Consider the following 25,843-nt stretch of genomic DNA (forward strand, 5'->3'; position numbering starts at 1 on the left):
AAAACAGATACATGAATTAATAAACAATTATTAAAATAATAAAACAATCCAGCGTTTAAAACAGATACACAAATTAATAAACAATTATTAAAATAATAAAACAATCCAGCGTTTAAAACAGATACACGAATTAATAAACAATTATTCAAATGATAAAACAATCTAGCGTTTAAAACAGATACACGAATAAATAAAATATTATTAAAATGATAAAACAATCCAGCGTTTAAAACAGATACACGAATTAATAAACAATTATTAAAATGATAAAACAATACAACGTTTAAAACAGATACATGAATTAATAAAATATTATTAAAATGATAAAACAAACCAGCGTTTAAAACACAAATTAATAAAACATTATTAAAATGATAAAACAATCCAGCATTTAAAACAGATACACGAATTAATAAACAATTATTAAAATGATAAAACAATACAACGTTTAAAACAGATACATGAATTAATAAAATATTATTAAAATGATAAAACAATCCAGCGTTTAAAACACAAATTAATAAAACATTATTAAAATGATAAAACAATTCAGCATTTAAAACACAAATTAATAAAACATTATTAAAATGATAAAACAATCCAGCGTTTAAAACAGATACACAAATTAATACAATATTATTAAAATGATAAAACAATCCAGCGTTTAAAACACAAATTAATAAAACATTATTAAAATGATAAAACAATCCAGCGTTTAAACCATATACACGAATTAATAAAATATTATTAAAATGATAAAACAATCCAGCGTTTAAAACAGATACACGAATTAATAAACAATTATTAAAATGATAAAACAATCCAGCGCTTAAAACAGATACACAAATTAATAAAATATTATTAAAATAATAAAACAATCCAGCATTTAAAACAGATACACGAATTAATAAAATATTATTAAAATGATAAAACAATCCAGCGTTTAAAACAGATACACAAATTAATAAACAATTATTAAAATGATAAAACAATCCAGCGTTTAAAACAGATATTAATAAAATATTATTAAAATAATAAAACAATCCAGCGTTTAAAACAGATACACGAATTAATAAAATATTATTAAAATAATAAAACAATCCAGCGTTTGAAACAGATACACGAATTAATAAAATATTATTAAAATGATAAAACAATCCAGCGTTTAAAACAGATACACGAATTAATAAACAATTATTAAAATGAAAAAACAATCCAGCGTTTAAAACAGATACACGAATTAATAAAATATTATTAAAATGATAAAACAATCCAGCGTTTAAAACAGATACACGAATTAATAAACAATTATTAAAATGATAAAACAATACAACGTTTAAAACAGATACACAAATTAATACAATATTATTAAAATGCTAAAACAATCCAGTGTTTAAAACACAAATTAATAAAACATTATTAAAATGATAAAACAATCCAGCATTTAAAACACAAATTAATAAAACATTATTAAAATGATAAAACAATCCAGCGTTTAAAACAGATACACAAATTAATACAATATTATTAAAATGATAAAACAATCCAGCATTTAAAACACAAATTAATAAAACATTATTAAAATGATAAAACAATCCAGCGTTTAAAACAGATACACAAATTAATACAATATTATTACAATGATAAAACAATCCAGCGTTTAAAACAGATACACAAATTAATACAATATTATTAAAATGATAAAACAATCCAGCGTTTCAAACACAAATTAATAAACAATTATTAAAATGATAAAACAATCCAGCGTTTAAAACAGATACACAAATTAATAAAATATTATTAAAATGATAAAACAATCCAGCTTTAAAACAGATACACAAATTAATAAAACATTATTAAAATGATAAAACAATCCAGCGTTTAAAACAGATACACAAATTAATAAAATATTATTAAAATGATAAAACAATCCAGCGTTTAAAACAGGTACACAAATTAATACAATATTATTAAAATGATAAAACAATCCAGCGTTTAAAACACAAATTAATAAACAATTATTAAAATGATAAAACAATCCAGCGTTTAAAACAGATACACAAATTAATAAAATATTATTAAAATGATAAAACAATCCAGCGTTTAAAACAGATACACAAATTAATAAAACATTATTAAAATGATAAAACAATCCAGCGTTTAAAACAGATACACAAATTAATAAAACATTATTAAAATGATAAAACAATCCAGCGTTTAAAACAGATACACAAATTAATAAAACATTATTAAAATGATAAAACAATCCAGCATTTAAAACAGATACACAAATTAATAAAATATTATTAAAATGATAAAACAATCCAGCGTTTAAAACAGATACACAAATTAATAAAACATTATTAAAATGATAAAACAATCCAACGTTTAAGACAAAGAACAGACACACAAATTAATAAAAAAAATATTAAAATGATAAACAATCCAACGTTTAAAACAAAGAATAGATACACAAATTAATACAAAATGATTAAAATGATAAAACAATTCAACGTTTCAAACAAAGAACAGACACACAAATGAATACAAATAATTCAAATGATAAAACAATTCAACGTGGGTGTAAAATGTACTTCCTTGAATTCACTACTTTGGTTTTGAAGTATATTCAACGTCTTGTCTCCATATTTTTAACCCTATGTATGCGAGTTTGATCAAACATTTTTGAAGGCCAAATTAAATTATTTGGGTTCCAGATCATATATTATGTTATCATTGTCTTTGTTATGCTTTATATTTGAAGTGTGTATAAAACTTATTTTCTTTTTTTTGATGTTTATTTAACATTAACATGCAAATAATCGTTGCACTTGTTCATATTTGCAATGAAATTTCCTGCCGATAGATGGCAGCAGTTATTACGCCTCCGCAGCTAAAGGAACAATGAAATCCTGCAAGGTCCCTGTGATGACTGAGGACGAGAGGATACAGTCGACTCCAGAAGCTTCAAAGCTGATGTTTGGACATGTTTTGTATTTGGACAATACAAAACAATACAATACAGCAAAAATAAAGGACCCAAAACAGGACCTTGAACGACTCCACATGACGCTGTTTCGGACCTTATTTGACTGACAGATACACTGAAACTGAGCCCAGAATGGTATGACGAGAACCACTGTAACATAGACCCAGACAGTCTTCATCCCTCAGTCTTCTCAGCAGGGTCTGGTGATCAACTGTGTCAAAGGCTGAGAACAGATCCAAGAGAACCAGAACAGTGTATTGACCCGAATCAGCCGACATCATGATGTCACTGGACACTTTCAGTAAGACTGTCTCTGTAGACTGATGTTTGCAGAAGCTGAAACTGAAACTTCTAAGATCTTGGACAAGAATTTAAATTAAGTAATAGGCCTGAAATTACTGAGGTAAGTCGGGTCTAAGCCTGACTTTTTGAGTAAAGGCTCCACAATGGCATGTTTAAATGCATTTGGAAAAACTCCTGTGGAAAGGGAGAGGTTCACCATATTGGTAACCCAGGGGCCAATTACATCAAACACTTTAATAAAGAGCCTACAAGGAAGGACGTCGGACGAGCAAGAGGAGGGTTTCATCTTGTTCACTAGTGATGAAATATCAACCAGAGTTAAAGGCTTAAAGAAGGCCCACAAGGAGACGGGGTCCGTGACAGCAGGGGTTCCACACAAAAGGGGAGGGATTTTCTCTTTGATCAATGAATTGATCATGCATTATGCATGCATCATTAAATGTATTAATAACACACAGCCTATAATAAATAATGCATTACAGAGTCTGTTATTAAGGTTCAGAAATATGTATATATAATATTTAAGTCGTCACCTGTTCTTGGACATCCTCATACTCCGAGTTCAGCAGCTCAATGAAAATAGGAACAGCTCCTGTTTCAATAACTACCTTGGTATGTAAGAAGGTGCCTGAAGCTATGTTTGTTAGAGCCCATGCTGCTTCAAACTACAGGAAGTACACAAATTACATAGTTAAAAACATTATTCAGTTATTAAAATGATCTTCTTTTTTTTTTAACCAGGATAACGATTTATATCTGTTATGAAAAACAATTATCACCTGAAGTGGTGAATGATTTTTAGTAAGTTAATTCGCATCATCTCTCAGTGGTGGATGGACTATGATGAGGAGGACAACTGAGGTGTTCCAGAAAATCAAGGAAAAGCCTGAACAAATAGAAACTTCTTAAGATGTTTCTTAAAGGAGTCAGTAGATCCATCAAGAGCAAAGAGAGAGGAAGATCGTTCTAAAGCTTAGGAGCAACAGTCTGGAAGGATTTCTCTCCTCTGGTCCTGAACCGTGTTCAGGAACCATCAGTAGATTCTGATCCACAGACCTCAGAGCCCGAGCTGGGGTGTAAGGCTGGATCAGATCAGGATGCTGACCATGAATAGATCTGAAGGGTAATTGATGGGCCTTCCTGACTGTAGAAACACGGCTCAAAGTCCATATTTTGAAGCATCCGCTTGTAGGCTGATTTAATTGTCTGGATCATAGTATGCAAGGACTGAGCCTGGCTCTCTGGTGATGACTTCTTTAATTTTTTTGAAAAGTATTGTCATGCTGCTTCTCCCATAAAATGTTTTAAAAAAATGATTAGAGTGTTTTAGCAGCTGTCGTAGAGGTGCATTTATCTCTGAAAGACTCGGCGCAAACTTAGCAAGAAAGTTATCCATGCCTAAGATTGTCTCCAATGCTGTGTCTCAAATTGCATACTTGCGTACTCAAAGTCAGTATTTTTAGTGCGTAAGTGCGTCTCAATTCTTAGTATGCGAAATTTAGTGCTCCATGCACACTAAATTGACAGTAAAACGCCCACAAAACTGAGTATGGTTCGATGGACACTATCTACACTAAACGGCTCCATCTTAGTGACGTAAACGGAAGTTACGTCATATAAGTATATATATATATATATATATACTTACAGGTGCATTTTCAGCAGCAGAAGAATGATGAGAAGTCTTTGCTGCTGAAACCAGCTTTAATATCTCGCCAATATTTCGATTCTCATATTTTTTCTTTATTTCTTCTACCAAACTTGCAAAACGTGCTGCCAGCAGGTGGCGATAGTGTTCCTACAGCTGGTTGAAACATCGTTAAATAGTAGTAGAAGAAGGAGCTGTCGTGTCATTTCCTGTTAGTGTGTAGCAGCAGAGTTTGATTTGAGACATACTATCTGTGGAGAATTAGTTACTAGTTAGTACGTACACTATCCTGATGCATACTAACTTCTAGTATACTAAGAGAAGTATGCGATTTGAGACACAGCACATGTCTTATTCTTGAGTTGTTGTGTTCTCGAAAATATCAGATTTAAATTGCAAAGGTTAACATACGTCTTTTTTGTAGCAGATGTTTTCCCATAACTCCCGCAACCTTCCTATAGAGGACCCCTCATCCAAATAAACGGGTCACCTTTAAGGTGCCTGATATAAAATAATTCTTGTGATACGATCACATACGAATATTACAAATACATCTTCTAAACAGCAGAACACCTGTGCTTCCCGGCTTGTCACATAAATAATGCAGATCTTTACCTGGAGTTCATACTTGCTGGCTCCAGCTAGAGAGTGTTTGGTTTCAGAAGGTTCTCAGAACTTCTGAGAGAGTTGAGTAGTGTACCAGTGGTAGTCACATTTTCAGAGCTGTGTTAAAATGTTGAATGCCTACAAATAAAATAGTACCACCACAGTAGGGTTGGGTACACTCTTTAGAATTGTATTTTTCATTATTTTCATTTTATTTTTTAAGTCTCGTTTTATTCTGAAACTCTGAACCGGAAGTTTTTAAATTGAACGTCAATGGCGCCGACAGCAGTTCATGCAGCAGAGACGCTCGTCTTTTGAAGCAGACATTACTGACAGACTTTTTGTTGGCATATGTAAGTACAACTCAACCAATACTGTTGTCTTCTATGTAAGTAAATAAGATTAAAGATTAAATATTCTTGCAGACCGTCATTATAACGTACTCCACTGTCTTTTGTTTGTTTTTCTGATCCGACATCAGGTGTGTATTTATTATTATTATTATTATTATCAAATAACTAGTACCTCCTTTGATAGAGATGCAAGTTAGTAAATCGCCAGAACGGCCAATAGGACTGAATAATAAAAAAAGTTTGCTGTATTGGCTCAGGCCATTTTTTTTCTCATATCATATATAAACCTTATTGTTAGTCTCTTTTTTTTAAGCATTTACGAAATTGAATTGTTTTAAGTCTTATTTATTAGAAAAATCTAGTTTTATTGAACTCCTATTGTGATAGAAAACCAAAATAAAACAAAAAACCCGAACACTATTACTCAGAAAATGATTTAAATAACTGTAGAAGAAAAACAAATTTGAACTCCTCTGAAGAGTCTACTTTTCACTGATTTTGCACAACCTTGGTCCAGATTCCCTTGAGAAATTGAGTGCTGTATCTGAATTAATGTTCGTTTTTTTTAAACTGGGTTGTTTCAATCATCATCATAAGCATATGTGTCATATGTCAACATTATCTTCTTGTAAGAACATCGATTACATCTAAAATAAACATAATCAAAAGGGTTTTATTCCTTGAAACTTAAACTTATATTTTTGTTCAAGTTCTATTATATTTGTGTTCAAATTAATGTTATTTCTTCTACATTATGTAAGCGTCTTAAGACAAAACAGGTGTTTGTTGTACAACAATGATTTTGTTGTAGAGCGAGTTATATTCAAAAGGTCGAATTTGTGACCCTGGTCTGGAAAAGCGCTATACAAATAAAAATTACCTACTTACTTACTTACTTACTTACTTAAGGCACAATACAAACTATGCCTATAAGAGTATTGCAAAACAAGAAAGGTAATACAGAATGCACGGCAAACTTCATCCAACAGGAGTCATTATTGTCAAGAGCATTTGTGAATTGTTTGTCAGAGCAGAAGAAGAACCTCTGCTGTCAAACCATATTTTCTGCAGTTATTGATAAACCTGTCAGTCGAAATCGCATTTGGAAATACTTTAGATTTGAGGTAGATGATTGGGAAGTAGTTATTAACCCTCATACACCTGCAAATGTGTCTCTAAAGTTTGCAAACTAATGGAGGAAACACTTCAAACCTCCCCAAACACATGAAAAAAGACCCTTGCTGTGTCTCAAATCGTATACTACTCTTGCTGGAAGTTAGTATGCATCAGGATAGTGTACATACTAACTAGTACACAAATACTCCACAGATAGTATGTCTCAAATCAAACTCTGCTGCTACACACTAACCGGAGATCACATGACAGCTTCTTCTACTACTTCTATTTAACGATGTTTCAACCAGCTGTTGGAACGCTATCGCCACCTGCTGGCAGCACGTTATGCAAGTTTGGAAAAAGAAATAAAGAAAAAATATGAGAATCTAAATAATCGCGAGATATTTAAGCTGGTATCAGCAGCGAAGACGTGTTTATCCTTCTACTGCTGCGGAAAATACACCTGTAAGTATATGAATATATATGCATTTATATATGACGTAACTTCCGTTTAAAACGTCACTAAGATGGAGCTGTTTAGTGTAGATAGTGTCCATCGAACCATACTCAGTTTTGTGGGCGTTTTAGTGTTAATTTAGTGTGCATGGTGCACTAAACTTCGCATACTAAGAAATGAGACGCACTAACGCACTAAAAATACTAACTTTTAGTACGCTAGTATGCGATTTGAGACACAGCACCTGACTTGATTTCTCACCACCATGTCAAGGAAGTGCACCATGGCCACTATCTACCTGCCAACCTGTAGGCCCAGATAATGTCAGATCATACCCCAGCCAACATCTGTTGTAACAGACCAGTTACGCTAAGAGCATCTGAGCAAAGCCAGGTGGCGGATGGAAAGCCTGAAGCGTGAGTAACTTCGCCTGGAAGCTGAAGAAAGACAAGACAGCAGAGCATGAACAAGAGCTTCTTAGCAAGAGCCCCGGGTCCTAGATACCACCCAGCTTGGCCTGTGCAAATACCACAACCTGAGCAGCCGACCTAGTATTGCGAAAGGCTGTTGGATGCAGAATATTTGCTTTGGAACGATCTTCCTCTGTGTTTGCGCTTGATGGATCTACTGACTCTTAAGACGTTTCTATTTGTTCAGGCTTTTCCTTGATTTTCTGGAACTCCTGTTGTGTTATCAGTTTTATCTTGATCTTTATTGAATATTGTTTTGATTGTTTAAGCGCTTTGTGACCCTGGTCTGGATAAGCACTATATAAATAAAAAGTACTTACTTACTTACTTACAAACCATTTCAGGGAAGCTAAGAGAAATTGTGGGCTGCCACATCACATCCATCAGCAGGGGCGGTAGTTGTAAATTTGAAGTATTGTCCAAGTACTGCAGAATTTAAATTGCAACACAAAAATGAACACTGTGAATGTTTGCAAGTCAATTGTAAATACTAAAAGAAAAGAAAAGATTATTTTATTTTATACTCATTTTACTGAAATATAAAGCATTAAACCAACTTTATTAAATATAAAATAAGTGACGAGCAAAAACAATTTAAATTAAAATTAAATTCAAATATGTTGATACAGTACTGTTGAATATGCTGTTACAGTAAATAGCCGTATTACAGTTTCCTTGCATTTGAAAGTATTTATTTCCATATTACAGAGGTAGAGGTCGACTCAGAAATATAGCCATGCTAATAACTTAGATAGCTCTGTCTTGCAGATCCTGTGCCATGCTGACCTGTGAGATTTGTGGAGAGGAGATTCTGTTGGAAGAAGATCTGAAGACTCACATCTTACTGAGCCATGAGGAAAACGACATGCAGTGCCCTCTGTGTTCTTTGTCGGGGGTGTCCTTCGATGAACTCTGCCTCCACATTAACTCTGCACATCCGGAGAAGCATGAGAAATTACCCGAGGTGGACGTGACGTCCATGTGTACCCTGGTCCACTCTGCAGGAACCAGCACAGTCTCGGAAGAAAAACCTTCGACCTCTAACTTTGATCCGTGCAGAGTTGGCGCAGAGCCACGAGAGGGTGAAAAATCAAGGACAGAAACGCATAAACCATCTGTGGGGACCAGCTTTCCTCGGAATAAAACAAAAAGTTCAAGTTATTTAACCACGTCTGAACACCGGACATCCAAACAGCAGCGGATTTGCCCTCCGGGAGACGGTAGGTTAACTTTGAAACTTGATGCAAAAGATGCACGTATAACATTTTAGATTGTAGTAGGGAAGTTGTGGCTTAAGTCATGTGTTCTTAAACCTCACCATGCCCCCCCAAACATTAGTCTATGACTGGGGACCCCAAAACATAACACAAATGCTTTAAACTATACAAAGAAACTTTTGGAGTGTATTTCTTACTCTTCACTTTTGAACAACTGGTATTTGGACAATCGTTTGACGCGTAATAGTGAGGATGTATATTGACTTTTATAATGCAAATAAAAAAGTATTGAAAAAAAGGCTACACAGTTAAATCTTGTTCACGAGTGAGGTAGGAATGGAGCACGAGTAATGGAGACTAATGGCACATATGCACTGGTATCTGTACATTTTACTGCTGATGATCCTCCAAAATAAGGTGAAGCAAATATGTTTTGAAATGTAAAAGTACAGTGGTATATCAACAGTGGATATGGGAAAAGCACAAAGACGTCAGTAGTATCAGTAATGTTTGCTGATGAACTTTTTTCCCCCCTAGGTGACGAGAGGTTAGACTGCCCCATGTGTGCCACTGTCTGCAGCAACAGCATCCTTCTGCAAGAACACGTGGAGCTACATTTGGAATGTGAAGGTACATATTTACTCAAAATAATACTAATTAAAAAATAGCAATAATAATAACTTGAAAAGTTGTCGATGCTTTCAAAAGATTAATAATGAATATGTCTCTACATGTTAACAGGACAAGGATCAGATCATTAAAACTAATGTTCTCTATAATTATTTTGATTCAATGAAACCACATGAACAAGAAACGAGTAAAACATCAGAAATAACGATGATGCTTGTATTACTTTATCTCTTATGGATTATATATTTGTATTTGTAATGTATATATAAGTGTGCGTTAATCAAGTGACTGCGGATGAGAAGATGGAGTCAACTGCAACATCTTTTAAAGTTGATGTTTGGAAATATTTTCGTTTTAAAAGAAAAATGAAAGCAGTTACGAGTTCCTCTAGAGCAGGGCTCGGCAACCTGCGGCGCTCACTGACGGTTTTGAAAATAAGTATTGGTATAAATGTGCAAATTTTATTGAAATGTTTAATAGCGTTTTTCCAATAATGCTTGAAAAACGAGCAAACCTCTCCTTCACTTAACGTTTTATTGAACATTAATGTACATATAAATAACACTACAGAGTCACATAGTCCTTTATATAAGAAAGGGAAAAACAACCATTACTGCAGTTAATATACAGTACAAAACATTGTTATGATAATGATCCATGCTCAAAGTGGTAGTTCACCCAATATTCAAATTTCACATATTTTCCACTTGCCCATGTGTCAACCAAGGGTTGGGATTATTTTCAGAGTAATCGGTTCTTTTTAGAGTTATGGACAAAAATGTTTGTTCATTTTAATGTAGCAATTGGACCTCAGTTGTTTTCGTCTTCGTCCAAAAAGACACTTAAAAACATCCAAATGCTTCCATATACTGCTCGTCTGTGACGTCCCTTTTGAATTTAAGCCTCATTACAGACGAGCACTAAAGAGTTATTTGGATGATTTTAAGTGTCTTTTTGGACAAAGATAAGGACGAAGACAACTGAGCTACAGTCGCTACATTAAAAAAAAAATGCCCCCATTTATTATGAGTTGAACTCAAAGTTCTAAACCATTTTTTTTTAATTTGTTCACAAATAGGTCAAAATCTGTGATAGTGAGCACTTCACCTTTGCCGAGATAATCCATTCCACCTCACCGGTGTGGAATATCAAGATGCTGGTTAGATAACATGATTGTTGTCTCACAGCACAATGCTACAGATGCCACTTTGCTCCATTATATGGCTTGATTATTTGAAATCTTAGTATTTAGTCTTCATACTGTTGATCTACACTTTTTAACAAGACTACCGACATGTAGACAGGACCACGGTCAGAAACACTCCTCGGGCCTATTTCACAGTGATTGACTTTTTCCAGATCATGTTTTATAAATATGAAAAAATAATCAATACCAAAAAAAGGGGTGAGCTGAGTAATGGGTATAGTCTCGGGATGTCCGGGTTAATCTCTCCTGAAGCATCAACAATCCCCACTTTCTCCGTAATGTTGAATAACTTTTTGTTGTTACTTCTCATGTCTGTCTCAAACCATAGCATAAATATGAATTAAAACAATATATATATATATATATATATATATATATATATATATATATATATTAGATTATCGTGGGGAAAAAAACATTGGATCGCTATATAAATATATTTTCTTACACGCCTACTCTTAACTGAGTCAATTTTGATTAATGCCATATTTATTCATCTTTTATCCATTTTTTGGTGTTTGCCAAAACTGGTATGCTCCCTGCACCCCTCTTGAACCAAAAATGTATAATAAAAAAACAGACAAACCAAACGGACTCAACTTAACACTTGAATGACTCCCAAAGCGGGGGTCTCAAAACCAGACCCTCCCTTTTGAGTCTGGAGCGAGCTGCCCATATGTCCGATTGCAACACAACTAAAACAACATGTCCCAAACTTCTAATATTGCTGTGTATTTCTTCCGTTGATCATCTTTTTAGTGAAGAATTATGTCATTAGCTCAAGTTTCTTCTTTGTATTTAGGGTGGCTTTCCCAGTCCACCATCTCCATAACAGCTTCCTTCATGCTCTGAATCCTTTCTTCCAATTTCATGATCCATCCCTCAGCTTCTTCCAGTCTGTATTCACCCCCACAATTTCTTCTTCCAGTAAATGAAACGTAGTTACTACAACTCTCTTGTCGAAAACCCTCTTAGTTCTTGCAGAATGAGATCCAAGTAGGCCATGTTTTCTTTTGCCACAGGTTGCTTGCACCATGTTTTCGCTTCCTTTTAATCGATTCACCGGAGATAACATGCTGCTCTTGTTTAAGATATTATTCCTTGAACATTTCTTAGTTTGTAATAGTGTATTTAGCAAATTGATCAGGTTCTTATGGGATCCACTCACCACATGCCATTGCTTGTTTTAAGTGATTTATATTTTTATCTTCCTTTTTTTCTTTCTTAGGGAGCGCTGATTCAGACCTGAAACTGGCCTGGAAGCTTCAACAGGAAGAGGATATTCGTCTTTGTAAGGATGAAGAAGAGAAAGAGGAGTTTAAAAAACTTCAGGTATAACTCCTAGAGATAGATTGTTGTGCTGCTAAATACTGACGTGCTTGAATAATGCATCCGGAAAGTATTCATAGTGCTTCACCTTCACACATTTACTGTACATAAGTATTCACAGCCTTTGCTCGATACTTTGTTGATGCACCTTAAGAAGCAATTACAGCAAGAACAGATCCTTCTTGTTTGGACACAAAAATGATTTGTAGGATTCACAACAGGGTTCATGGTCATTTCATCAGGTTGCAGTTGACTGTACGATTGCATTTGAGCTGTCTTCTATTGACGCTACAGAGGCAGTTTGGTCTGGATGGAAGTGGGGGTTACCGCAAGCAGATGGAGAGAACCATGGAGCGGGACGTCGCCAAGGGCCTCATGAACCCTGCAGAGTATCACTGTAGGAGGGCGGAGATGCTCGAGTCCCTTGTATCAGGCCTGGATGATGGCAGGAGCAGAACTCAAGGTACTTAAAAAATGTGTATTCAAAGAATTAGTCCTTTGCCTGATCTGATGAAATTGTGTTTTTTGTACGTCATGGTGGGTGCTCTCTGTATTGTTTGTTAACAACAGCGTATATAATAACCAGGGCAGCCATAACAATTCCACAAATACCATTATATTTTCTATAGTATTGGTCAGGGCAAATGACAATTTTTAAATGTCATTAGAGCCCTTGTGGTGGGAATATTTTAATATTTAATAGAGCTCAGAATAACAAGTTAATAGTATATGAATATGTCTAAACAAAAAATGTACTGATAAATTATTTTAGTTTTTTAGAAGAACAGTGCCATTTATATATAACTATAAATATATATATATATATTTATTTCTAAATTTTAAAGTTTATTTAATCGTGCATAAATACATTCCGTCTTTTTTATTTTATTTTACATTTCGACAGGAGAATGCAAATTGAGTGGGCCAGCCTAACATCTAATGTCCGAAGCAGTGATAGGTTAGATGAGAGAAACAAACCAAAGCAATTGATCCCCGATCTGAGAACCATAACACCTGCAACCACTAGCCTCTAGTGCTTCACCAAACAATCTTATGATGAGTGGATGACTCGATGTGAAGGTGGTAGGCAACTTCGTAAAGACAATTATGTATTTTCAAACCCCTGATACATCCGTATCAGCGCTGACCAGAGACAAACCCTCCATTATATTCCTTAAATGATACTGTAGGAAATCAGTGGGTGCATAATTGTCCACTGTTATCTTCGTTAAACATCGAACAACTCACTTACTGGATAAGAAAAAGGACAAATTCTGAATTCTACTGCTTGCTGTGATTTATGAATTTATCTCACAAGTTCTCAACTTTGATGCTTGAAAACGGGGCATGTAGCTGTAAAACATCCTGGTGTTTTTTGGAGGGAGACATTCCGCTCAGCCTTGTTTCTCACTTTTGTGTGATCTTTTTTCAGGTATTATGGGATGTCTCCGTGACTACTACCAGACTGAAGTCAAAGATTGTGTACATGTGTGGTTGAGCGCTGACACAGACTACTACTGCTCATCTGCGGGCGATAAAGGCTGGGGCTGTGGATACAGGAACGTCCAGATGCTTCTTTCCTCTCTGTGCAGAATAGACACGTATGCTTGTGCTGCACCAGGTGATCCACACAACTTCTTCATCATTTCTTAAAAAGATGGTCAAATAACGTGAACATTTAAAGAATCATGGTGCATTTTTTTTTACCCAGTCCTTGAATTAAAACCAAAATTCATAAAAGTCACTTAAAGTTTTGTATTTATAAAGCACCATAATAGATTAGGTAGGTAGAACTTTATTGCAATTGTTTTTTTTTTCAATTAGCCACAGTAATACAGCAATTATTCATAAAAATAAATCAAAATAAAATAAGAACAAGAACAAAGGTAAATAAAGAGAAAGAACAAGATGATACAATCTAAGTCTAAAGATAAAGAACATAGATCAAAGAAAAATAACGTAGAAAAGGATACAAAGATTAACATAGAATAGAATGTCAAGATACTTTCACTCCACTCCTGCCACCAAAATCAGAATTATACAATCTAATAGCCCGAGGAATGAATGAGTCCCTGAGTCTATTAGTGTTGCATCATGGGAGGAGCATTCGTGCACTCATTCTGCTTCTCTGCTCACTGATGACAGTGTTCAGAAGATGACTGTCATCAATTAATTCATTAATTACATTAAGGGTAATAACATATTTGTACGGTAAAAGTGAATGTTTTAATTGAACCTAATTCCTTTTTCCTTAAAGTGCCAGTGAAGTGTTTTTTTCCCCAGCCTCTGGGTTTAGTATAGTTTTTGATCGTTTCCTCACCGAAGGAGACCTCCTGAGGGATCAATAAAGTTCTACCTAACCTAACCGTCGCCAATGACTTCCACCCACTGCTGCTGATGTAGCTTAAACCATCATTGCAAGCAGTGTAAAGTGGAATCACTGCAACAAATCCGCTGCTGGTGTGGTTACATTACATGCATACAATCGGCATGTTTTCGACTCTTGGTCAGAAAACATAGTTCCTGCTGTGAGCGAACACAGTTCTGGGATTGATCAAAGCTGTTTCGTTGAATTGACTATGTATATATTTCTCTATGCCACCACATCTGGCCTCACGTTTCCTAAACTTCAGTTTAAAGTCTTGCTGTGTGGTCTGAAAACTGCACTTGGAAGGATTTTTGTTTTTTTCAATAACAATAAAATGGAGCATATATTTACCAGAGCGTTGAATTGTTGCTGAGTTTATGTCTTCTGACCCCTGTTCACTTCCTCATCAGAGGGGTCGGTGCCCAGTATTCCTCGGCTGCAGAGTATGATGGAGGAGGGTTGGAAAGAGGGACTGGATCCACAAGGAGCTTCACACTTCAACCACAAGTTGCAAGGCACAAGGGCTTGGATCGGCGCCACAGAGATCTATGTTCTCCTGACGTCTTTGGGAATAAGGTGAGTGCCTTGGATTCAGATCTCTGGGCTCTGTGAATCTCACAGTCGGCGCATTATGATGAAGTCAGTAAGTAAGTAAGTAATTTGTATTTATAGATTGTTTTCCAGACCAGGGTCACAAAGCGCTTAAACAATCAAAACAATATTCAATAAAGTATATACTTTAAAGGTCAAGATAAAACTGATTACACAACAGGAGTTCCAGAAAATCAAGGAAAAGCCTGAACAAATAAAAACGTCTCAAGATGTTTCTTGAAGGTTGTTAAATAAAGATGAGCTTAATGTTCTAACAAGCTAAGGCTCGATGCATATCATATGAGATAAGGTGAGATATAATGTGAAAATTTGGCCTTCACTCACTTCTTCAAAAGTCAATTAAAAATATATCTAAATACTACTATGTGTTAATTTATTGTATACAAAGAAAGTGTATGCAGATTGATTACTAGGCCAAAAAATCCAAATGGCTGTTTTGTTTCAATAACAACGTCTTGTAACCTTTACATCCCTGATCTGATCCAGCCTTACAGCCCAGCTCGGGCTCTGAGGTCTGTGGATCAGAATCTACTGTTGGTTCCTGAACACGGTTCTGGACCAGTGGAGAGAAATCCTTCCAGACTGTTGCTCCTAAGCTTTGGAACGATCTTCTCTCTCTTTGAGCTTGATGGATCTACTGACTCCTTTAAGAAACATCTTAAGACGTTTTTATTTGTTCAGGCTTTTCCTTGATTCTCTGGAACTCCTGTTGTGTTATCAGTTTTATCTTGACCTTTATTATTATTATTGTTTTGATTGTTTAAGCGCTTTGTGACCCTGGTCTGGAAAAGCGCTATATAAATAAAAATTACTTACTTACTTACATCAGACATGCTTTGTATTGGATTCGTGACTAGTTTGTGTTGATCCTCTCAGGGCTCGTATCGTTGACTTTCATCAGCCCACGGGCCCAGGAGGGACACATCCTCGACTGTTCGACTGGGTGAAGCAGTACTTCTGTCAGGCCAGCAAGAGCAACAGGTTGCCATCGAGAATCATTCAGACTTCCTTCCCTCCACTTTACCTGCAGCACCAAGGTTTGCCATAACTTTTCTCATTAAAGCGTGGGAACAACATCTGGTCAACGTCTACTTCTAAAAGGAGATAATAAAAATGATATACTTACTAAAAATTGCTGAACATATATTAATGTATCAATATAATTATGATTGTTTTCATGTACAATGTATTTCGATATACATTGCAAAACCAAATGAGCTAATACACACAATTACTTTTTACATACTGTATTTTCTAACATCAATTTACTGTAATTAGTCATTTGGATTATTTGGTTCGATGCAATCAAAACATTTCCTTATTATAATACAGAAATGAATTAAATCTTTTAGCGTTCAGACTTCATGGGAGGACCTTTTGACAAAAAAATCCACCCATTGGTTAGTTTTCCAACTAGTACAGGGTTGGTCCTATCAAAGCTGGACCTTACAATATTTGGACAAAATGTGATTTTTGATTATAAATTTAGAGCAATATTCTCATTTATTTTACCTTTTATATGATAAAAAACGGCAAAATATAGTCACAACATTGATTTTTGTTATTCATTAAGGTTAAAGGTACAGTACAGGCTGAGAGACACTCATAGAATAAAATGTTAATGTATTTCATGTATACTTTTATTCATCAATACCTTAGTCTCCTATGTACATTTTTAGAATTGAACAGTATTTTTAATCAAATTTGATGAAAACTATGCTCCTGTACATCCTTCCTCTGGCTGGAAAAAACCCAAACACACTCTGCGAACATCTGCTCAAGAAGTATTTACTTCACATACAAAACTGCTGTAGCCCGGCTGGGAACTTTAAAAACGTTGAATTGACCTTCTAAACCAGTCGTTCAAGTAGGAAAAGAGCTATTAGTTATTAGAGTTATTATTAAATCAGTAACAAGCCCAGCTGTGTTTGTTGCACTATCCCATCCCTCAGACTCAACCAATAGCTCTGAGCACTCTAACAAACCAAAAGTATAATTACCAAACTGTCTTTAACAGGCAGTATATAGTATAAAGGAGTGTACTGTATACAGGAGAGTAAAATAAATTCTTCTTTTTCTCATAAATTATCAACCATGTGACTTAAAAAGATCATCTGTTTAAAAGCCTAATTGGTTCAACAAACACTTGTTTACTGTGAAGCCGTTGATCAGTGACGTCTAGAGAAGCTAAAGAGCAGCATAAGAAACAAACTACAGTGTTTAACAACTTTACATCCTGACATCGGTTTGTGCGTGTGCGTGTGTGTGTGTGCATGTGTGTGTGTGTGTGTGTGCATTGTGTATGACAGGAAATGCACTTAAACACATGAGAAACTGTGCAGTAAGAAGAAGAATGACTGACTAGTGTTTTCACTTTTATTTACTCTGCACTGAAGTTTATGTGATTTATTATTGACTCATAAATGTACTTTAAGCACGTTTTTGCAGTAGTTTTTAGTATTTGCAGTGAATATGTTTTTTTTTATTTACAAGTGTAATTAGAGTAACTAAATAGACCTTCTTCTATGCTTCATTTGTCTTTATCGTAAAAATTACTTAATAACTTTATCTTGAGATTCAAAGAGAAATACATGTTAATGTAAAGTTAATCATTTATTATATTGGATTAAAAATGCATAAAAAGAAGTTTTTTTTTTCAATAATCGTTCATCCTTATGTAGTTCACTGACATACAATTTGATTGAGTCTCTCGTTCTTGCTGATGACAGATAGAAATTCAGGGTAAACCTCTGTAAACATTAATTCATTATCTACTGCTGATTCTTGGCGGTACTGGAGCCTATCCCAGCTACTCTGGGTGAGAGACAGGGGGCAACCTGAACAGGCCGCCACACAAAGACACACAACCGTTCACCCGTTAAAATTAAATGGAGCTTTTTCTGAAAGACAAACGTATGTTTCCAGGGACACTTTCTTTAAGAGCTAGTTCTGCTTCCATTATTATTCTTCAGGAGTTTGCAAAGATGTACTAAGTTGGCGAAACACGGACAAATAACCTGGCCGAGTTGAAACTTCCTGTCCCACATAACAACCTTTCAAAGATCACCAACAAAAGATCTGTCCATCAGAGAAGAGACTTGTGCTTTTGGAAGATTTCCACTTATGTACTTGGCACTCAAGTCTAGCCAGAGACACCAGTACAAACCCTCAGTTAACACAATGCTGAGGATAATCAATGCATTTTTACAGGTTATTCTAGCAGGAAGTGCAAGAGATGGACAGACAGGTAGAAGAGATAATACGCGAAGGAAGACGAAGAGTTGTAAGTAAGTAAGTAAGTAATATTTATTTATATAGCGCTTTTCCAGACCAGGGTCAAAAAGCGCTTAAACAATCAAAACAATACTCAAAAAAGTACATACTTTAAAGGTCAAGATAATACTGAGAACAACACAGGAGTTCCAGAAAATCAAGGAAAAGCCTGAACAAATAGAAACGTCTTAAGATGTTTCTTAAAGGAGTCAGTAGATCCATCAAGAGCAAAGAGAGAAGATCGTTCCAAAGCTTAGGAGCAACAGCCTGAAAAGATTTCTCTCCTCTGGTCCTGAACCGTGTTCAGGAACCATCAGTAGATTCTGATCCACAGACCTCACAGCCCGAGCTGATACCACCTGATGAATAAGCACCTAGTTGGTGCTTATTCATCAGGTGGTATCAGCTGGATCATCTCTGGTCAAACAAGGAGAGGGAGACATAAGTTGGATTTTGTCTTGAACAAGGGGCATCGTCGGGGGTACGTAAAGCCTCAGACTGGCATAAAATGTCTAGACTGCCGCCTAGTACTGATGTCACATGTCTGTAGTTATGATTGGACTTTCAAAGGCTTTATTATGTGTAAATGAAACTCAACTCAAATCACAATCACTACTGCGGTCACATGGGCCTTGAACTAATGTTCACTAAGGATGTGTCAAAATGGACAAGCCTGAAAAAGAAACATATTGGCGTAGATTTTTCTTTCGTTAAAATGAACTATGGAAGAGTAAAACTGCTGTATGACCAGTATTCACATCCAAACTTAGCCATTGTATTACATTTTTAAAGACATTAAAAAAACACATTTTCACAGCCTGGTTAAAAAAGAAAAACGGGCGAGTCTTGAACACTATCGGCACCATTGTTCAGGGGTCAGTAAGTAAGTAAGTAAGTAAGTAATTTTTATTTATATAGCGCTTTTCCAGACCAGGGTCACAAAGCGCTTAAACAATCCAAACAATATTCAATAAAGTATATACTTTAAAGGTCAAGATAAAACTGATAACACAACAGGAGTTCCAGAAAATCAAGGAAAAGCCTGAACAAATAAAAACGTCTTAAGATGTTTCTTGAAGGAGTCAGTAGATCATCAAACACAGATGTTTCTTGAAGGAGTCAGTAGATCATCAAACACAGATGTTTCTTGAAGGAGTCAGTAGATCATCAAACACAGAGAGAGAAGAAGATCGTTCCAAAGCTTAGGAGCAACAGCCTGGAAGGATTTCTCTCCTCTGGTCCTGAAGCGTGTTCAGGAACCATCAGTAGATTCTGATCCACAGACCTCAGAGCCTGAGCTGTATAACGAGGGGTGCGGTTGACTTGACAAGTGAGCGCGTATCAGTCGTTTAAAGCTTGTTTTTAATAGGAAAGTCAGGTTTGTTTGCTGAATATTTGGTCACCAAGTATATTTGGCAAAATAAAAAACAACTTGGGGGAAAAAAAGGAATGTTCCGCCTTCGTTGGAATCGTGAACATCAGGCCAATTACTCAGAGTAATATTTCACATTTCACAATGTTGTTCTGTTATGCTACTTTTAAAAAGGCAGCATTTATTTTATTTTATTAGACAAGATTGAAATGAATGTCGATATCTCTCTTCAGAATTTCTCCTAAACTGATAGAATCGTCTCCATCTCTCATCTTCTCTTTGTCTCTGCTCCCTGATAAGAATTTCTTTGGAAAATCTGAATTTCTTAGATTTCTTCATTCTGCTCCTTTTCAGTCCTGAATATGACTGCAGTTGTTTTTGTGTCTGTGAAATGGTTTTACATAAAAAATTTAAATGTCGAAACATAATGTTCTGTGTTACAAAGGCAACCTTGAAACATGTCGATTGTCTCCAGGTCATAGTCGTTCCATCGTGGGCTTGGAGCAGCGAAAGAATGGAAGCCTGGGCCTCCTGTTGTTCGACCCGGGTTCTTCATCAACCGACACCAAGAAGCTGACCAGCCGAGCCAACATCCCGACCGCTGTCCGCAGCCTCAGGAAGCTGCCGAGCAGCATGAAGCACAAGCAGTACCAGGTGGTGGCAGTAGAGGGCGTGTTGACAGCTGAAGACAAACGGGTCAGTGAAACATCCTGTATGTGTCATATTTACACACGTATGTGTTTGACTCCTCAATGAAACTGGCCAGTTTTAATATTGTAAGAGTAAAACCAATATTAATTAAATCAACATAGGATAGTGAAGATGATTATATAAGAAAGAATAAGAAATGACGGGGATGACGGGTCGTACCGGGGGACTTGTCCAGGACTTTGTTGACTGGTGCCTGGAAAACCACCTCCAGATCAACTCCAGCAAAACTAAGGAGTTGATTGTGGATTTCCGGCGGTGTCCCTCCATCTCCCCCTCACCACTGAACATCCGGGGACAGGACATTGAGATTGTCACGTCTTACAAGTTCCTGGGTGTTCACCTCAACAACCGCCTGGACTGGGTGGATAACACTGCTGCTCTTTATAAAAAAGGGCGGAGTAGAATCTACCTGCTCCGGAGGTTGAGGTCGTTTGTTGTCCGGGGGCCACTCCTGAAGTCATTCTATGACTCAGTAGTGGCCTCTGCCATCTTCAACGGTGTGGTCTGCTGGGGGAGCAGCATGACAACAAAGGATAGGGCTAAATTGGACAGCATTATTAAGAAGGCCGGTTACGTCCTAGGGCGCCCCCTGGATCCTGTGGAGGAAGTGTCTGGGAGGAGGATACAGAGCAAGCTGGCCTCCATTGGGAAGAACTTATCTCACCCTCTCCAGCACACACTGAGGGCATTGAGGAGCTCCATCAGTGATAGGATGCTTCATCCCAGGTGTGTGAGGGTGAGGTACCGCAGGTCCTTCCTCCCTGCTGCCATCAGACTCCACAACAAGAACTCAGCAAGATAAATATTTAACTGCACCTTTCTTGTTATTTTTGTAAATATGATTGTGTATATATAATATAGTGCAGATTTATTTTCTATTCTATTTAGATTTTCTTTTTCTTTTTATTATTTTATTTCTGGGTGTTTTATTTTTTTTGGTATATTGCTCTTGCTGTTGTTAAACCGAATTTCCCCTCACGGGACAAATAAAGGATTCTGATTCTAATTCTGAAATGGCAACACATGCACTGTGATCGCAGTCACCTGACCACAGTGTGTACAATTGATTTTAAAAGATTTGTTCAAAACTATTATTATTGATTTATTGAAATCTCTTGATGATGCTTGAGGTTTTTTCTAAGTAAAGAAAAGTTTTAGTTACAGCAGGTGTTCTCGGCCAAGAGGCCACAGAGGTTTGGTCTCGTGGTGGTATGAGCTGAATGTGTTTTTGTCTTTTGTTTTTCTTTAAAGGGCTATGCGTGTTGGGTATAAATATTTCCGATAAGCTGTGTTGTTGTTTGTGCCAAAATATGTTGGGTAAGAAATCAGCAGAAATCCTCTTTAAGCCTGTTTTTGAGCAGATTTGTTGTCCTTAACTTGCCGTCAACATCCCAGTGAAGCACTGACTTCTCACTTTCTGCTTTAACGTTCCCGGAGATTCAGACTTTTTCTCCAGATGTGGATCGTTCATTTAAGTTGGTGAAATACATTTTCTGTTCACATCCGACCTCCTGCATCAGCAAGAGTTTTATCTTCACAGAAGTACTTTTCTGATGAAGTGCACATGCGTCCGTTGTTCAGAATGATAGTTTTACGCTTCTTTAAAACGTACTACAGAAATATGCCTTTTCTAAATTGTGAGAGCTCATCAGTGCTCATTTTTTTGCTCACTTTTTGTTTTCAATCAGTTTTATAACCTGCAGAACAATCAGCAGGGAGTCAAAAAAAGACTTTGTTTAAAATCTTTATGTACAATTGGCTTCATGTGTTTTTCATTTTTTTGCAGATTTGCATCACAAATTCAAGATCGCTTCATGCAGAACGGATTCCTTGAGGAGGTTTATTCAACGTGTGGATTTAGTTGATGAATGTGGATTGTTTTAAATTACTGTTTGATTAATAAATATTGTTTTAAAACTTTGGGTTGAGTTGATGAGATAGGATGCTAATTATCTTCAGCCTGAAAGTCAATAAAGCTCATTAGTTTGGTACATTTCTAGTACATTCTGAGAACGTCAGCGGCTCCTCAAACCACAGCGAGTCCTGCTGAGACGAACCATCATCACATCTCCAACACTTTAATGCCTGACCTTAAAGCAGCACTATGTAACATTTTCCTTTTTCACAATTGTTTCACAATTCACGTCTGTGAGAGACGGTTAGTTATTGTAAACAAATAATAGAACACGCAGAGTGTTAGATTAAAACTATTATACACTATACGTATACGCCATACTTAAATTAATGCTAAAAGATAATCAAAATATAAAGTATAAATTACTGGCTTGAACAAAGAGTTTAAACGTTTGACTACACATTCACAATCAACATTTCACTCGAGACTGATTCACTGGTTCAAGACAAGCTTGGATCAGAATTAGAGATAAGACACCGGTTATTTAAAACATCTGTTTATCTGCAAATCACACCTTAAATCGTAGATCAAAGAACGAAGCAAGACACACCCGGGAAAGGGGGGCTAAAAGATGGAAACCCCCACCCGAGAACAGTTGAATGATTAGATTACAAGAAAACAAATCAGGAAGTCTCTTTACGGGGGGTCGGGACACAGGGAACTTGAAAGAACCATTTGGCCGGAAAGGGACGACCTCCCGGACCGGAAATTTGCCTTAAATATAGCGATGTTTCTACAGATCGGGGCCTTTTCTCCCGGGACTATTGGCCTGTACAGTCGCCGGGACAAAGTGTGTCCGATCGCGATCGTAAAGCTTGTATTTTGTTTGACTTGAAGCAGCGAATAGACGACCCGTGACACACTCTGGATTGACCATCTTTCTCCATAAAGCGAAGCATAAGAACCAGAACCGGAAGTGACGTGTTGGAGCGACAGAACGGACTCCGTGTTTTGATCGTTTTAAGAGACATGTGTTACATTTGAAGCACTCGGCAGGATAAGACACATGACTGAAGGGCTGGATTCTGTCACTCAAGTCGGCACAGTTTGTTTGATTGTTTGTTTTATGACTTTGGCCGTCTCTATCTCACTCTCTGATTGTCGTCACAAATTCCAGAACAAAATGTGCATGAATTTGAAGAAGAGCCACCATTAAATGTTAAATATTGTTTACTGTTTTTTTTTACTTCTTTTTTTTTTTTTACCAAGGATGATGATTATGATTATACCTTTATTCTTCCCACATTGGTAATGTGTTGCAAATCTTAATAATTTCAAATATATGTAAATACAAAAATGTATATTTCAGTCAAAGTAATGGGTCAATTTCAATTCGATTAATAGATTATTGTTGTTTAAAACTCGGAAGTTTATATTTTAATACTGACTATAGACTGAGTGTTGGCACTGAAGACACTGAAAACTTTTTTTTAACAATGAATAAAACCCAAATTATCTTGTATAATCCAGGTTATACGAATGGTGTGAAACCCGCTAATGGAGCTTTAGGGTTTAATAGACCGTGACCCAGAGAGTGTGGACAATCGGATGACACTTGGTCATGGTCACCATAAGCATACACTAACTTTGGGGGAATTTTGCCGCTATATTGTTTCTTATTTCGGTATATTTTAAAGTTTTTTCGCCTTACACGAGTCTCGGAGAATCAGGGAAAAGCCTGCACGAATAAACGTGTCTTAAGATGTTAAGATCACGTGTAATGACGCCATGACATGCCCGTTCATGGCAGAAGTCAGGGACACCATCCCTCAGGACCGGATACCATCGACGTCCCTGCAGGGGCAGAAACCTCCAGACAATGTCGGCACAATAAACCTCTTTCTACCTCATTACCTGATGAGAGATACTGGACCGACGCAGATGTCTACGAGGAGTGGAAACCAGCCGACCTCAGCTGTTGTGTTAAATCTCGTCTTAAAACACACTTTTATCCCCCGGCTTTTAACACAGCATGAGACTCTGAGCTGTTTTTAAAGTGCTTTTTACTTGTTTTATTTGATATTGTTTTTACCGTTGTGTGTTTTAACTATGCTTTATGTCACTGTACAGCACTTTGTAACGACTGTTTTTTAAAGCGTGGCTTTTCCTTGATTTTCTGGAACTCCTGTTGTGTTATCAGTTTTATCTTGACCTTTAAAGTATATACTTTATTGAATATTGTTTTGATTGTTTAAGCGCTTTGTGACCCTGGTCTGGAAAAGCGTTATATAAATAAAAATTACTTACTTACTTACCTATAAATAAAGTTGAGTTGAGTATGAAGTGTGAGTTACTTTTATCATCATTTGGTTATCAGCTGCAATGCCACAAAAAAAAATGTACAGGGGATTTGCTCATCTTGGAATTTTAGTTAGATCCTCTGAGCATACACTAACTTTTTTGTTGAATTTTGGTGCTTTATTGTTATTTTATGAAAAGCATTTTTGAACATCTTGTGAGCCTCATGATTTGTTTCAATGGAAAAAGTGAACCTTGGCTCGAAAAAGGTTGAAAAACTGCACGAATCAATGGTGTTTGTTTTGGTTTAAGGTGGATTTTCTTTTAGTTTTCACACTGAAGGATCCAGAACCGTCGCCGCCTCCAGACCCCGGGCTCGAGAGGAGAGGTGTTCAGGGAACATCCAGACCTTGTTTTGGTCCAGATTTGCATAATCGTCTAAGCAGCGTATGTGGGTCGAATCCTTGTCGACCCGGGACAGGAGGTTCTGGGATCGAAGGTGTGTCACGAAGGGAATGGATCTGGGGCGGGACCCGGCGCTGTGGATACTCTCGAGTGCGGGGTCATCCGAGGCAGAGACCACCAGGGACCACAGACCAGGGACCACAGACCAGGGACCACAGACTGCGGAGCTGGTAAGACGCGCGATGACGTCACTTTAATGAAAAGTTAAACGAGTGCGTTTTTCATTCATGAGATCAATATTAATGTGTAACTGTGGGGGTTTCCGGAGAAATATGTAAAAAATATATATATATACTGTTTCTTATTTCGGTATTTTTAAATGTTTTTTTTCGCGAATTTAATTGACTTTTTTTTCCAACTGAGTGTTTTTTCCATCTGCTCAACAAATTTAAATTTTCTATACGAGAAAAACTGTATTTTTCCAGAAGTTAAATCTCATTTTGAGAGAAAATGCTATTTAATGCTTATTTACTGTAGTGTATCCCAAATTCCCGTGGCATGTGAACGTTTTTTGTTTCATGGCTTTTCTATTTTTTTTTTATCATTCTTTCATTTAGGGTCCGA

The 25,843-nt window shown here is 36.3% G+C and overlaps 2 protein-coding genes across 5 annotated transcripts in view; both read left to right on the forward strand.

Annotated features, from left to right (window-relative positions):
* The first annotated feature begins 5,826 nt into the window (after positions 1-5,826).
* Positions 5,827-22,593, forward strand: zup1 (zinc finger containing ubiquitin peptidase 1). 4 transcript variants are annotated; one of them, XM_087806505.1, is made up of 10 exons: positions 5,827-5,899; positions 8,711-9,162; positions 9,697-9,789; positions 12,225-12,328; positions 12,620-12,788; positions 13,758-13,946; positions 15,104-15,269; positions 16,182-16,342; positions 20,426-20,646; positions 21,243-22,234. In XM_087806505.1, the coding sequence occupies exons 2-10, from the start codon at positions 8,721-8,723 to the stop codon at positions 21,342-21,344; spliced, it is 1,647 nt and encodes a 548-aa protein (XP_087662631.1). In that variant the 5' UTR covers positions 5,827-5,899; positions 8,711-8,720; the 3' UTR covers positions 21,345-22,234. The 4 variants fall into 4 exon arrangements, with proteins under 4 accessions (XP_087662631.1, XP_087662630.1, XP_087662629.1 ...); XM_087806504.1 differs by lacking the exon at positions 21,243-22,234 and adding an exon at positions 22,448-22,593 and having other exon boundaries at positions 5,837-5,899; positions 8,698-9,162; XM_087806503.1 differs by having other exon boundaries at positions 5,837-5,899; positions 8,698-9,162.
* A 2,848-nt stretch (positions 22,594-25,441) lies between these two features.
* Positions 25,442-25,843, forward strand: part of LOC148067038 (amine sulfotransferase-like) — a 40,174-nt gene continuing 39,772 nt past the window's right edge. The window contains exon 1 of the mRNA XM_087806515.1: positions 25,442-25,449. The gene's annotated coding sequence lies outside the window, so the exon portion shown is untranslated. The remainder of the gene's footprint in view (positions 25,450-25,843) is intronic.

The sequence above is a fragment of the Callionymus lyra genome, chromosome 13 (genome assembly GCF_982586985.1).
Source record: "Callionymus lyra chromosome 13, fCalLyr1.hap1.1, whole genome shotgun sequence".
Taxonomy (NCBI): Eukaryota; Metazoa; Chordata; class Actinopteri; order Syngnathiformes; family Callionymidae; genus Callionymus; species Callionymus lyra.